This window comes from Felis catus, chromosome F1 (assembly GCF_018350175.1).
Source record: "Felis catus isolate Fca126 chromosome F1, F.catus_Fca126_mat1.0, whole genome shotgun sequence".
In the NCBI taxonomy this organism is placed as follows: Eukaryota; Metazoa; Chordata; class Mammalia; order Carnivora; family Felidae; genus Felis; species Felis catus.
Window position 1 is genome coordinate 62,714,884 of NC_058384.1, and position 14,338 is coordinate 62,729,221.

Genomic DNA, 14,338 nt, shown 5'->3' on the forward strand with positions numbered 1-14,338 from the left:
ACAGAGCCCGACGTGGGGCTCGAACTCATGAACCGTGAGATCATGCCCTGAGCCCAAGTCAGACGCTCAATCCATGGAGCCACCCGGGTGCCCCCGCCCAGGCCTCTCATTTCTAATGTAATCTTTAGATAAAACTGACGTTCACGGTGATCATTTCTCTCTTCTTACCGCTTTGGTCTGATTACCTTTTCCTCTCGCTGGATTTCCAGGACTCTATCCCTTCAGTTGGTTTTCTTTTATCAGAAGTTACTTCAGTTTCTGTCTTTTTCATCCCTCACGTTAGCCGTTCTTGACGTGAGGACTGCCTCCCTCAGACGTTTCCTCAGGCCGCCATCTGGCGCAAAGGGACGGTGATGAGCTCACAAAACGGTGCCACAGTTCTTCGGGGAACTGGTCTGCTTACGTCACATCCGCCCCAGGTGCTGGGACACAGCGTCCACGCTCTGAGTGTCGCCCTGCTGGGCCGTCTTCACAGACCTGAGCCCCGACAGCGCGGTCTGGAGGAAGCCGGGGGTTCCCGGGCCAGGAGAGACCTCGAGAGCCATCTAGCCCATCTACTCAACCGCAGGCAGAGATTTGCAAACATCGGAGCGGATTTCTAAGGTTTCTTCAAGGAATTAAAGTATACGAATGTCTAAGTGATTAGTATGATCTACGGTGTACCTGGGGTAAGAAATGAGCAATCCCCTGAGTTCTAAAATGCAGTGAGAGTCAGGCACATACGCATTGCTCTTTGGAAAGTCGAGTTAAGGCGCCCTTGCGGCCCGTCTCAGCAGTTAATGGATGTGTTAATTTCACAGCTGTTAAATTCTTTCTTCCAACCCGAAAATCTCCCCTGCTTTGCTCGAGTCGACCACAAACCATCACACAGCACTTTCTAAATGCCCAGCACCGCGATAAGCTCATTTCCTCTAGTTCAGTGCTTGACAGGCAGGCAAAAAACCAGGCCAGTGTCTCTCAGCCAAAACCCCTCCATACGCTTCGAGGCGAACTTCTCTCTGACGCTGGTAACTTCTCCAAAATAGCCGTCACCTGTCGTCGGCGTGCAAAAGCCAAGCTTCACACGGGTTGCCAATTCTGTCTCCTCTGTTCCCGCGTTTGTTGGCTGCGTTTACCCACGCGGTGTGTTCATGCCCTCTGGGGTCAGCTCAACCTTCCCACACTTCTGAGGATCCTCAGGCTTCCCGAAGACGTCTGCTCAGAGACACAGGTCCCCTTCCAGAGCCAGAGAGCAGAGCGGAAAGGGGGGGGGGCCTCCCCTATAAAGCTGTGTCTTCCTCTCCTTCCCCACAAACAACTGATGTCCTTGCTTTCAAAACCGTGAACACTTGTTCGAGTTGTGTGTTAAGAGATGAGTCACGCATGGGTCTTCCCAATGCGAACACCCATTACAGCCAATCGGAAGTTCACGCCCTTCCTTCCCCACTCGCCTGTGCACCTTGAGACCCCCGTGATTTCCTGGAACAACAGAACGGACAGAACAGAGCCACAAAGCCTCAGTGGAGGCCGCAGGCCCTTCTGCTACTCAGAGCCACTTACGACTCGGAGCCACAGATAGTCTCCTCAACTGCAAACTGGCATGAGAAGAGGCTCCCAGGACTGTCGTGCGAATCAAATGGAACGATTTACGCACAGCGCCTGGCACTTAGTAGGTGCTCAAAAGACTTCACTAAATTGGTCAGAGCACTTGCTAGTCTGCAGTGTGTCCCTCCTGTGCCAGGCTGTGCTCTAATCACTTTATGTGTAAAGTCTCCATTTCAGAGAGGGGGGAACACAGGGGTTCCCCGACTTCCTCAAGGTCACGCAGAGCTGGCCAGAAGGTATCTGTGTTCATTTCCCCGGGCTGTAATAAATTACCACATTGGGGTGGTTTAAAACAACCATGATTTAATCTCTTAGTTTGGGCATTCAGGAGGTAGAAATCAAGGTGTTGGCAAGGTTAGTTCCTTCCAGAGGCTCCGAGGGAGAATGCGTTCCACGCCTCTGTCCTGGCTTCCGGTGGCTGCCGGCGATCCTGGCATTCTCCGGCATTCCGCTGCCTCCTTCACAGGGCCGCCCGCCTTCTTTGTGTGTCCTCTGTGTTTCTTTCTCCAAAACCCCCCCTTCTTATGAGAGCATCAGTCACGAGATCTGGGACCCATCCTAATCTGCGATCTTAATTACATCCGCCAAGTCCCTCTTGCCAAATAAGGTCACAGTCACAGGTATCAAGGGTTACGACCTGGACCCATCTTTTTGAGGGACACAACCTGACCTGCTCCGGTCTCTGGGCCAGAACCTGAACCTCAGCAATCTTAACCAGGTTCCTAATTTCTACGTCACCTGCGCGTCTCCTTGGCTGATTACAAACTGGCAAATGTCATTTGAATACTAGATTGTCATTACTATTATCTCTCCACCCAGCTAGAAGGGGGCGGTAGGGTACATTTATGCCACCCAGGAACTCTGAATCTCCCTCTTCCGTTTAGCTTTCCACGTCCTCGATGCCTTCACACTCTCTATGGTTGCCCCAAACTCCATCCTCACGTGGGTCAGATTTCAGTGGACACTCGGGGGAGGGGTGCTCGGTTTCTCTGCTATCCCCGACTGCCCACCTTCCACCCAAGTTTCTTCAAATAGACCAACCCAGGAATGCAGATACTATAAATGTCAGAAGCTCACCCTAGTTTCTCCAAAGGCAGTCCTCAAATCACCCATCTGGAACTTCCTGGGATCCGTCCCCTAACACCCTCTGTCCCTCTAGTTCCGCATCCCCAGGCCTCTGGCTCGGCACATGGGAACTGCGTGTGCCCAACGGGAAACGAGGAGAGGGCACCCACCGCCCTTCCCGGGGCTCACGGCGCCTGGCTGGCACGACCAGGTACTTTTCTTTCCCCGACTGCTCCCACCTGCCCGCCTGCTTCTCCATCAGAGCAGACCTGACGGCACTTCCTCTCAGGACAAGGGAGGCTGCTGCTGGGGACGGGGGTGGCAACCTACCTCTCAAACACACCCCAGGACGATTTATCCTAGGACGGCTCCCTCTCAGTCATGACTCAGTGTCTTTTTTTTTTTTTTTTTTTTAACTGCAAGGGACCACATATCTTTACTTCCAGGCCACAAACAGATCTGGCGGCCGGGGCGGGGCGGGGGACTGACACAGTCTTGATCCCATTTCAATTTCCAATCCCTTTTTAACGTTCTTTTCTTTTCACTTTTTTTTTTTTTTTTTAATGTTTATTTTTGAGAGATAAAGAGACAGAGCACCAGCAGGGGGAGGGCAGAGAGAGAGGGAGACAGAATCCCAAGCAGGCTCCGGACTCCGAGCTGTCAGCACAGAGCCTGATGCAGGGCTCCAACCCATGAACTGTGAGATCATGACCTGAGTTGAAGTCGGACGCTTAAGTGACTGAGCCCCAACTTCTATTTTCACTTTGGAAGTTTGGGGAAGCGGTGGGTTGGGAGGCTTGAGGAAGCCAGGTACCAGGGTAGGGGGATGTGAGAAGGTTGTAAAGAAAGAAGGGTCCTGGCTTGAGAATTCTTTTCTTCCTGCCGCAGGCCAGAAGCTCTCTCCTGCCCTTGTCTGTCTCCCCACTACCCAAGAGCAGCTCTTGAGGGGTGAGAGGGCCTTGGAGGTGGTTTGGCCTAATTTATCATCCTAAGAAACACCTGTCTTACTCTACCCACTCCAACCGCGGCCCCACACCGCGTCGTCTTGGGAGGCAGAACGGAGCCCGGTCCAGAGCCTGTCCTTGAGGAGCTCGGGGTGCTTGCCGGACAGTGGGGCGAGCACAGGGCGTGGAGCAGGGCACCGGGCACGTGTGCGACACGGAGCCCGCCTGCTCCCGGTAAGGGTGCACGGGGGGGGGGGGGGTCTGCCATCCGAGCAGCGCCTTGAGTATGTGCAAGGTGGCGGGGATGACGGAGGGGAACGCTGCAGCCTGGGTCCTGGCAGGAAACGGATCACTGGAGCCATCCAAGGTGAGCTTAGGGAGGGACTATTTACAAAGGCGAGGGCACCGTGCAGGGAAACCTGAGGGCAGCACGGGGCCCGAGGAGCTCTCGGTGCCCCAAGGCCTGAGGAGCAGGGCAGTGGGCGGCTGCCAGGACCCAGAGAGAGAACTGTGTGCCACCCGGCAGGAGCTCTTGTGAACAGAGGTGGGGAGAGGGCAGCCCACTGATGGTCCACACAGGCCAGCCTCTGTGGGCACCTGGCCCGGCGGCGGGTCTGGAGGAGCAAAGGAAAACCGCCCATCAGACACCGAGGAAGGCAATCTGCACATAGAAAGGCACGGAGTCCTGACACAGCACGGTTTGCTTTGGCACCAGGAACAGGGGACACGCGAGGGACCAGCAGGAGACGGGAGCAGAGGGAGGTCAGGACCTGCTGCACAGAGCCCAGCTGTCACCTTGTGTGCTCATGGCACTGATGGGAACGACGTAGTTGGTAGTCATGGTGGTGGAGGGATGGAGTCTGCAGGAGGACAGGAGAAGAAGGGAGGCCAAAAAGAGGCCACTGCGATATGGAAGGTCTGGGGGAAGAGGAAGAACCTGGACCGGGGCCTTGCCAGTCAAAGGAAGTGGACTCAAATGTCTGCTTCGCTGTTTCCCATTGTGAGACACTGGGGGAGTCTTCTAACCATCGAGTTTATTTTTCGCATCCACAAACATACAAACAGTCATGAGAATTAGACCGGGTGAGTCAGGTGCCAACCATAGGGCACGGTGATCAACACAGCCTGGACTTATGCAGTGCACATCCTGTGCAACCAGGCTGGTTGGCCCCGAGTCCAGGCAAGAAAAGCTGAAGGTCTATGTAAGGCAGCAACGGTGATGATGGGTAGCAGGATGTGGATTCCAGAGCCATTTCTCTGGATGCGGGGATAAGGAGGGGGAGGGAGAAGATCCTGAGTTGTACAACTTGGCTGAAGGAGGTCAAGGAGGTCGAAGGACGCAGGAGCAGCTGAGGGCACAGGGAAAGAAGGGTGTGGTTCCGCACATGTCAACAACCCTGAGGGGCCACCAGAGCACTCAGATGGCCCTGCCTAGGAGACAAATGGGAACAAGGGATCAGGGGAGAGGCACAGACTTAGAAGCCACCAGGACACAGAGGGTGGCAGTAGCCGTGGGAAATAGGAGATTCCCCCGGAGCAAGTAGAGAAGGAAGGGACAGGGTTCACTGAGAATCCTGTTAACAGCATTGATTGAAACTAAAGGCAGAAGAGGGGGAGTCAGCAAAAAACAAAAAACAAAAACAAAAAACCAAAAAACAGGAAAAGACCAGGAAATAAGAGGAACACAGGAATCCACCATGGATGCGTGGGAGGAGAGAGTCTCCGGAGGGAGGAAAGGTCCACGGCATTCGGTGCTCTGGAGGGACCAAAGGGGACGAGGACGCGGAGTGAGCCACGGATTAGCAATGGAGACATCCCTGGTGACCGCAGCAGGGGCGATCTTGGCGCGGCGCACAGAAGCCCAAACATAAGGAGCTGAAAAGCGAGTGGGGTTTTGGAAATACGTGCGGAAAAGCGCAATCAGGCCCAAGAGTCTGTCAGTGAAAGAACAAGATAAGAAGGGAGGCTTTGGGAGTAGCTTTTCTTTTCAGATGGCAAAACCTGAGCCTATTTATAGGCTAAAAAGGAAGAAACAAAACAGAAATAGCCTCAAGATCCAGGGGGAAATACAGGGAGAATGAGGTCTGGAGATCCAGGCAAGACGGCAGGAGACAGGGTCCAGGTGCAGAGCCAGTGGGGGAAGAGTCAAGTGCACACGGGTCTCTGAGGCCGCCGGAGGTGGGCCGGTCCCGCCCCGGCTTGTCGCCCCCTCCTGTCGTAGGGTGGCTTCGCCCCCGCTCGGCAGAGGCAAGGCCGTCCTGATGTGCACGTAGGAGTCGTCTGACTGAGACAGAGGCTCAGTACGGTTTTTTTTAAGTCAAGTGTCCTGGTTAGAGCGAAGGCTGACTTAACTGCTCCCGCCTGCATTTCACCTGTTAATTCCCTCTCTTTCTGCAGGGCGAGGACGTCTCTCGGAGATGTGACGTGGATCCAGACGAGGCCAGAAAGAGCCGGCTGCGTCTTCGTAGAGCAGAGACGTGCACACATTCATCCTGGGGCGGACGGCCCGAGGGACGGGGCTCCCGGAAATTCACGGGGGCGGCGAGGGTGGGAGGCCTGGCCGGGGACACGAGAGGCTCTCCCGGGACCTGGTTTAGGAACACTTGCAGTTTCTCTCTCTCGCATTTAGCTTGTCAGATTCTTCTTTGTCAGCTGAAGCGCCCGACAAGCTTAATTGTTTCCTTAGGGCTTTGTCCTTCCCATCAGCGAACAAAGGCAATTGGGAAGGATTTGGGTTTAGCTTTTTTGATATTAAAAACAAGCAAACAAAATAACACAACAACAACAAACAGGGGCGCCTGGGTGGCTCAGTCGGTTAAGCATCTGACTTCGACTTCGGCTCAGGTCACGATCTCACGGTTCGTGAGTTCAAGCCCCGCGTCGGGCTCTGTGCTGACAGCTCGGAGCCTGGAGCCTGCTTTGGATTCTGTGTCTCCCTGTCTCTACGCCACACTTTGTCTCTCTCTCTCTCTCAAAAACAAACATTAAAAAAAATTAAAAAAAAATTCTTACCAAGATAGATGTTTGTATTTATATGTGCACCCACATGTGCACATCCATACACTCCTAGATATTTCGATCCGCGTTTGGGTGTAAATATAGGTAGAGTAGATCAGACCACTGGCCCACCGCCTGGACGGCCACTCTGACTCTGAAAGGCGATACACCAGCAATACCCCACCTCTTCCCGCAGTCGGGAGCCCCTAACGATGAATTAAGTGCCATTGGAAGACAACAAGCTGACGTGCAGATGGCACCCATCAGGGGTTACCCCCCGAGGCCCCTCTTGCTCCTCCCTTCCCAAAAAGCTTTTATTGAGGCCGGTGCTAAAACCAAGATGAGCACATTCGCCGTTCAGTATGGTTTCGTTTCTCCCATCCACCCTCTGATAGTTACGAACTTTCGGTAAAAACTGCAACAAATTGGACAAGAGGTAAAGCCAGAGACCAAGATATTGCACGGACAAAGATTATTGGTCCCGTAAGCAAAGAGCTAACGGTACAGCAGTAACAGGGGACAGGGCTGGCATCTTTGGCCAACTGGAGGAAGGAGGCAGTAGATTTTCGAAGGCGGCCTTGCCGCGTGGTTAGTCCCACAGTAGGAAGACATGTTTGGCTTGCTCCCTGAGCAGAGCTGAGCAAGGTCACGTGACCACTCACTTCTCAGGGCTCCCGACTGCACTGCTGCCTTTTTAACGGTCGTCTGTGTGCTGTGTATTATCTTCCATTAGAACATATGTTCTTGATGGTCTCTGGTTAACATTTTTTTATCACCGTCTCCAAACACCTTCACAGACGGGTAGCATTCGGTGCTCAACAAAGGTTAGGTTGGCTGGTCGACTCGACTGTCCATCCACCCATCCGATCCATCCTAGGTAAAAGTCTACAGAATAAATGTGCCCACTTCTTGGGAATTGTGCAAAGACTTAAGAAGAAATCAAGTCGATTTAACAAATATGCATCGAGCACAATTATGTGCAAGATGGCAGTCAAGGAGACAAAGACGAGTAAGATGTGGCTCCCACTAAGAAATATTAGATAAATAGCTACAAGATTGAACTTAAGGACTACAGAGCCTTGGGTACAAAGAAGAAACGGAAATGAGATCCCCACTGTGGGGGTGGGGTTGAAAGCAGGAAACAGTTCCTGGTGGATGTGGTATTTAAAAGACACCTCGGGATTCTTATTCGAGAACTTGACAGAAACGTTACTGAACCCAGAAGACTCGCTCAATCGTGGTTTGACGGTGACTGCCACCAGCCACTGGGGAAGGCTGTCAGTCCTCCACAGCTGCTTCTCAGGGTCTCCTAATAAAGGTGTGGGGACTTGCCGACAACTTAGCCTAGTTCCTGAATTCTACGCCTCACCCTCTGGGTCTCCCAGTCATGCTCATCTCTACAGTCTGAGGTCTGTGCCAGCAGAAAAGTAGCCCAGCTCACAACTGGCTATAGTCTTCCTAGTGGTGGGTCATCCTCCTCTTCCTAACTGTGCCAAGATGCGAAAAGGAACCCAGAAAGCTTCCCAGCCAGGACCGAGGGACAGGGCATGACAACACAGAGTCTAGACTGCTGTGCAGTGCGGAATGCCCAAGCAGTCACTGGGGGATGAGCTGGGACAGCGTCCTTCTACGATCCTGGAGACCATCTGGTGATAGTAAGGGCTGGTCAGACCAGAGCTATCGCTCCAGACCGAAAGCAATCTTTGCTTGCCTTTGGGGTTAAGGTTGGCCACACAGTGGTCCTTCCCCTGGCCCATCATATGGCCCTACATCCCAGTGTCAAACACAGACCCTACGCCAGGTTTCCCACATCCGCGTGAATCCAGAAACACCTAGCGTACCATAAAGGTTCTTCCTAAGCAAATCCTCTCCCTTTACGTGATCTGAAACCCACCGATCGATACGAGATTGGTTTGTTTTGAAGACGATGATTCCTTTAACAAGATGCAAGTGCTTCTTGGGCTGATAAAGTAAACTCCATCAATCATTCAAACACTACATTATTAAGCAAGCTAGAGATTGTTCTCCCTCCTCCTACAGAAGGACAGCCAATGATAAACCTTCCTGGCTTGAGAAGCAAAATATTCAAAGATAACTTACAATGATTATTGACACCAGAGGGTCTCTCCTTGGAACCAATAAACCATAGGGCTATGAGGCCCATGTATTGTCCCAAACTCAAAATTCTGCAAGCATGTACATGAATGAATTGTTACAGGGAGAGAATTCAGTTTTACCAGATTCTCAAAAGTATTTGTGTCACATAAAAGGTCAACAGCACCCTACGGATGCCCGGGCCAGTGTCTACCTGTTAGCAGGGAAAGGGGTCAAGAGCAAGATGGCTGGTTTTACTTTGCATACGCTCTCCCATGTGGGCCTCTTCAAAGCTTTGCAAATTCCAAATGGACTCCCTTTATGCATGTAAGGAGGAGAAAATGAAACAGGAATGGAATTTCAAAGTAAGAAATCACTTAGAAGTAGAACTGGGACCAGGCCTGGATTCTCGGTTCCCCTGGTTCTTCCTCCACAGGGTGATTCCCTTCCCGGTAGACAGCGTTTAATGATGTGAAGTCTTCTAAAGTTGGCCTAATTGGATGTTCCATCATAAGGGTAAAAGATGCCCGCTAAGGTCTGGCACAGAGAGACTGATCCAAAGGTTTAGCTTTGATCATTCTGGAGGCTCTTCAATTTTCTGCTGTAAATAGATCTATTCACTATCTGCCAGGTTTGTGCTTTAGGCCATGGAGAAGGGCAGAGGATGAGGCCACCAAGAAAATAAGGAAGCCTAACGGCCTTTTCGAAATGAACATTCTAGTACAAACAAGTGGATCGAGCCTGCCCTAGCTTCGTCACGTGGCATTTACGGAGCACCTACGACGTACAAAGACCCTTCCGGGCACCGGGGTTACAGTGCACAAAACATGTATGGTTCCTGCCTTCGTATTTAGAGTTACCATGGTAAAAGTTTCCATTCTTTTGCCATGAGTGAATTTGATAATCAAGGGGGATCCACCAGAGGCAGAAAGCCAGCGGAAAGAGCAGAGGTAAAATGACCAGAGAGCCAAGTTGAGGTCATGGGAGGGGCCGCTCCCAGCACCTCCCCAAAAGAGGGTGCTCCTTCATTTACTCTCTATTCAGACTGTCACTAGTCTGAATGACCCAAGCCTGACAGACTGACCCCCCGTCTGTGCCTCCAAATGCTGTCAGCTCTATTGTCCAGTCTGCCCTTTATCCTGACTCCTGGGCAATGTCTCCCATGTCCGCCTCCCTGACACAAGTCCCTCTGCGAGTGGGGTGCTTCCCTAAAACCCTACTGTCAACGGCCACCCTGGAACCCTGAGTCAAAGCCCTCATGGAAGGACTGTAAACATGGGTGCGGAAGGAAGGTCCTGATACATTACCAAGAGAAAAACAGGTTCATCGTAGAACTACTTACAGGACAACGCTGGGTTTTGGAAAAACATCTGAGGGCACATTTGCATGTGGAATGTTCCCAGAGGGAATATGAAGGAATATTTGACTCTTCCTTTTGTAAGACGTCTTCACGGGGCGCCTGGGTGGCTCAGTCGGTGAAGCGTCCAACTTTGGCTCAGGTCACGATCTCGCGGTTCGTGGGTTCGAGCCCCGCGTCGGGCTCCGTGCCGACAGCTGGGAGCCTGGAGCCTGCTTCGGATTCTGTGTCTCCCTCTCTCTCTGCCCCTCCCCTGCTCTCACTCTGTGTCTCTCTCACCCTCTCAAAAATAAATAAAGATTAAAAAAAATTTAAAAAAAAAGTCTTCACTACTCTTAGTGGCAAGCATATATTATGTGGCCATTTTAAAACTTATGCCTCAGCCGTATTCCTCTGAACACTTCCTGAAAAATGTCACAGAAAGGAGTCACCTTGGGGACCATGCAGAGCCGGGCTATGCCTTACCTGTCTCTGCATCTACAAGGGGCACACAGTGGCCTCCAGAGGAGGAGAAGAGAGAGGAGGAAGGACAGAGGAAAAGGTAGGTCTTAGATGTGTGCACCAACACGTGCACGTGACAAAGAGCCCCGAGGTGTCATAAATGACAGGCCAGTGAGTCCCCCGGGGGGACTTACGGTGCTTCTGCGTGTTTACCGAGACTTCCCGAGCTCAAGGGACTTTGCCAAGCCCACGGAGAGGTATGAGAATTGAAGCACAGAACCTGCTTTCAAGGAAAGAAAGAGGACAGAAACAGATAAAGAATGCATATAACTATGTAGGACTGCAAGCCACAGAAAGGCAGGCAGAAAACTGGAAAGAAGAGAAGAATCGATAGGTGGGGGAGGGTGCGAAGTCAGGCCACGAGGAATGGCAGGGTGGTGGGCACCGGGATTTGGGAGGGAGCCGAGGGTTGACAGATGTGCTCTCGCACAGGGCAGCAGGGGTGAGGGAGGTTATTTATTTCAGGATAGGGGAGAGCTGAGAGGACCGGCAGGGAGGGATGGAGAGGCCAGAGAAGGGCAGGCCCATGGGGAAGAGACCGGAGAAGCCGGGTCTGGAACACAGGAGGGCAGGGCACAGAGGGGCGATGACGGTAGGCAGTGACCCACGATGTGTGGAAGGGGAGGCGGATGCGGAGGAAGCTCACGGAAGATGGGGGTCACCTAGGGAGAGGGAGGGTGCACAGAGCCCACAGGTAGAAGCAGGTGAGAAGGACTTGGCACTGAGGGGAATTAACGCCGGGGTGAATGAGGGATCACAGAGCACCCCCGGGGAACTAACTGAAGCCAGAGAACACGAAGGATACTCTTTCCCCTCTTACTTCGTAAGTTTCTCCATGCGGAAAACCGGGCAATTCCTACTCATGCATATGTATGAAAAGGCACAGTCTATGAAAGGTTCTGACACCAGAGGGAATAAAAACATCAACTCTACATGAAACATTACTCGCTGCAGTGATGGATACTCGATCCCTCCACGGGCGGGTCCAGAAAAGACAGGAGGAGCCTGGGAGAGATCTACAGGTCAGGCTACCTCCAGATCCCTGGTTCCAGTCCAGCAGGGGCCCCTCAAGGCCCTCCCATGCTGGAAGGCTGGAGGAGGTTCAATCTCAGAAAAATATGGGAAGATGCAGGGGCGCCTGGGTGGCTCAGGTCATGATCTCACAGTTCGTGCGTTCGAGCCCCGGCTCAGGCTCTGTGCTGACAGCTCAGAGCCTGAAGCCTGCTTCGGATTCTGTGTCTTCCTCTCTCACTGCCCCGCCCCGATTCAGTGTTTGTCTCTCTCTCAAGAATAATAAACATTAAAAAATTAAAAAGATATATGGGAAGATGCAATCGCCCTGGCCCTTGTACAGCACAGAGCACAAATGGGACCCAGGTGTCTGAGCTCCAGATCTGCTCATTCTTCTCTGACCTTCCAGGACCCCCGGTACCCGGGCCCCCTGTCCCACTCCTGTGGCAATGGAGCAGTCTGAGGCGGGGACTTGGGCGTGTGGAGCTACGAAGGGAGGGAGGTTGGAGAGTAGAACTGTCTATCTGGGAGGTCTTGATCCGATTTTGTGGGGGGCAGCCTGGATGTTGGAGAGCCATCTCTAAGAATCCTGACAGCTTTTCTGGATCCACAAAACAACAGTGCAAGTAATTACTACGTATTCTATCTTTTCTCCTAATTACGGGATTCTACCTATATATTACAGGTTAGGATAGTATCTGATTCCATTAAAAAAATAACATATTTTTAAAACCTGTTATCTTAATCCCATGGGACCTCGACTTTCTGCCTTTCTAGGGGTATTATTATCTCCTTTTAAAAATGTCAATTTGTTTGATTCCACTGCTGATTTCCAATTTGTGGCCCCATGCTTCTCCCTTCTCTCCCTAGCAAGAGGCTGGCAGACCCTGTCCCCTCCTCTGATAAAACTTCTCCTTTATGAGTCACTATGCATTCCACCCTCCTGAACGCCAGCCCTTCTTCTGCCCTTACTCTCTCTTAGGGTGGATGCTCTCTCGTTTATTTGCAAGTCTTTAAAAATGCTGCCTAGGATTTTTTCTACCCCACTTTCATAAAAACAAAGTATGAGAGGATACTTTCTAAGCTTTGGCATTTAACCCAGCCCCCCATATTCTTAAAGATAATCCACTGTCTTCTGTCTTCCAGTTTTGCTATCAGCCGAATTGTGTTCCTTTATAAGCAATGTATTTTTTTCTGATCTGGATGATTTGAAAATCGGTGTCTTCCACATTCTGTGGTTTCATCACTAGCAGTCTAGAGTTTAAGAATCAAACTCTTTAAAAAAAAATCAAACTCTTTCGGGGTGCCTGGAGAGTTCAGTCAGTTAAACGTCCAACTCTTGATTTTAGCTCAGGTCATGATCTCACAGTTCGTGGGTTCGAGCTCCATGCCGGGCTCTGTGCTGACATTGGGCTGTGTGGAGCCTGCTTGGGATTCATTTTCTCTCTTTCTCTCTCTCCCTCTCCTGCTCACATGCACTCTCAAAATAAATAAGTAAACATTTAAAAAAAATCAAATTCTTTTTCTTTACTTTGTCATTTAATGTGATTCCTGAATCTGAGGGTACTCGCGTCGCCTTCATTGTCTCCGGTTGGATCATTGCAACTGTTGGCTGTTAACTAAGTGAAATATGCTACCACAGTCCCTTATTTTCCAAGACACTCCCAAATGTCACAGGTTTATCAATCCCCAGGAGAGAAAACAGTTCATTCACCTTAAAATCCAGGGCTTTCTGTCCTGCAAAACGTTCTGCATTTTGATGGGTAACTCTGAAGCGATAAAAACATGAAGGCAAATGAATGTGTGGGTTTATCTTAAAAGGGGGATGCCACTGAACAGAGCAGTGTGCCCACCCTAAGGACAGAAGCCCGGGGAGGACAGTCCTCCAACGATTAACTAGTTCGTGATCATGGGAGAGTCACCTACGACGTCTGAAGCTTCATTTCATCCTAAGAACGGGGATGACTGGTTCTACACATGGGGTTGCCTTTAGGATTGACGTAACCTTGGTCCGGTCTCGTCTGACTGTAGATCCTTTGAGGGCAGGGACGAGGTCTTGCTCGGCCAGATAGGGTGAATTTCTTGCTCTTTCAATAATACTCGGATAATGGACAGAATCCCTCCAAGCACGTCCTTTCCGGCAAGCAGGCCGTGCGGGTTTGTCTGTGTAGGTGAAGGATGTGTGGGAGGAAAGGGCTGGTCTTGGTGGTGGCAGGTGCTACCGAGTTAATCAACAGCGTGGGTACGAGGATATCGGGTGATGTTCTGTCCCAGCCACGGCCCCTCGGTAACCTGGCATCCCTGGTGATCACCTCCCCCCAGCCCTCCCAGAAAAGACTCTGGCTGCTCCAGGCCTCCAACCCACAGGGATGCCCCGATTCCCTCCGTGCACCTGCTGCCGCTCCGGACCCAGCCCCAAAAGGGATGCTTTCTATTTTCCCAGCCTCCGGGGACCAGCTCTGGCCTCGGCCACTCAGCAAGCTTCTCTGCTGTCCAGTGGCTCTAACACACCTCCTACAAACGAAAATGAACTCCAGCCTGGGGGAGGCCCCCCCCCCAAGTTTGTCCTTCCTCGTATGTTCTCTTTCAGCTCTAGAGGACTGTTCGGAGTGCTCCTTCCAATTTAAAGGTGCTGTTTTGTTACAGCTGAATGATTCTTTATAATTCTTCTGTGTAAATCACTGTGTGAATTCTGTCTTCCGATTGGACCCAGACTGATAAACCACTGTTTTCCTCGGTGCCTGGCACAATCAACAATACATATCGGAGCTCTCCAGGCGTCCTT

The 14,338-nt window shown here is 51.6% G+C and overlaps 1 protein-coding gene across 5 annotated transcripts in view; it reads right to left on the reverse strand.

Annotated features, from left to right (window-relative positions):
- The window catches only part of CF1H1orf226 (chromosome F1 C1orf226 homolog), a 283,758-nt gene that overhangs the window by 53,212 nt on the left and 216,208 nt on the right, over positions 1 to 14,338 (reverse strand). The window contains exon 1 of one of the 5 annotated variants that reach the window (XM_045048985.1): positions 186 to 3,024. The exons of the other annotated variants lie outside the window; for them this stretch is intronic. Within the exon in view, the coding sequence (XP_044904920.1) occupies positions 186 to 271 (86 nt within the window). The 5' untranslated portion in view covers positions 272 to 3,024. Of the gene's footprint in view, positions 1 to 185; positions 3,025 to 14,338 lie in introns of those variants that run through there. 5 annotated transcript variants of the gene reach the window in all.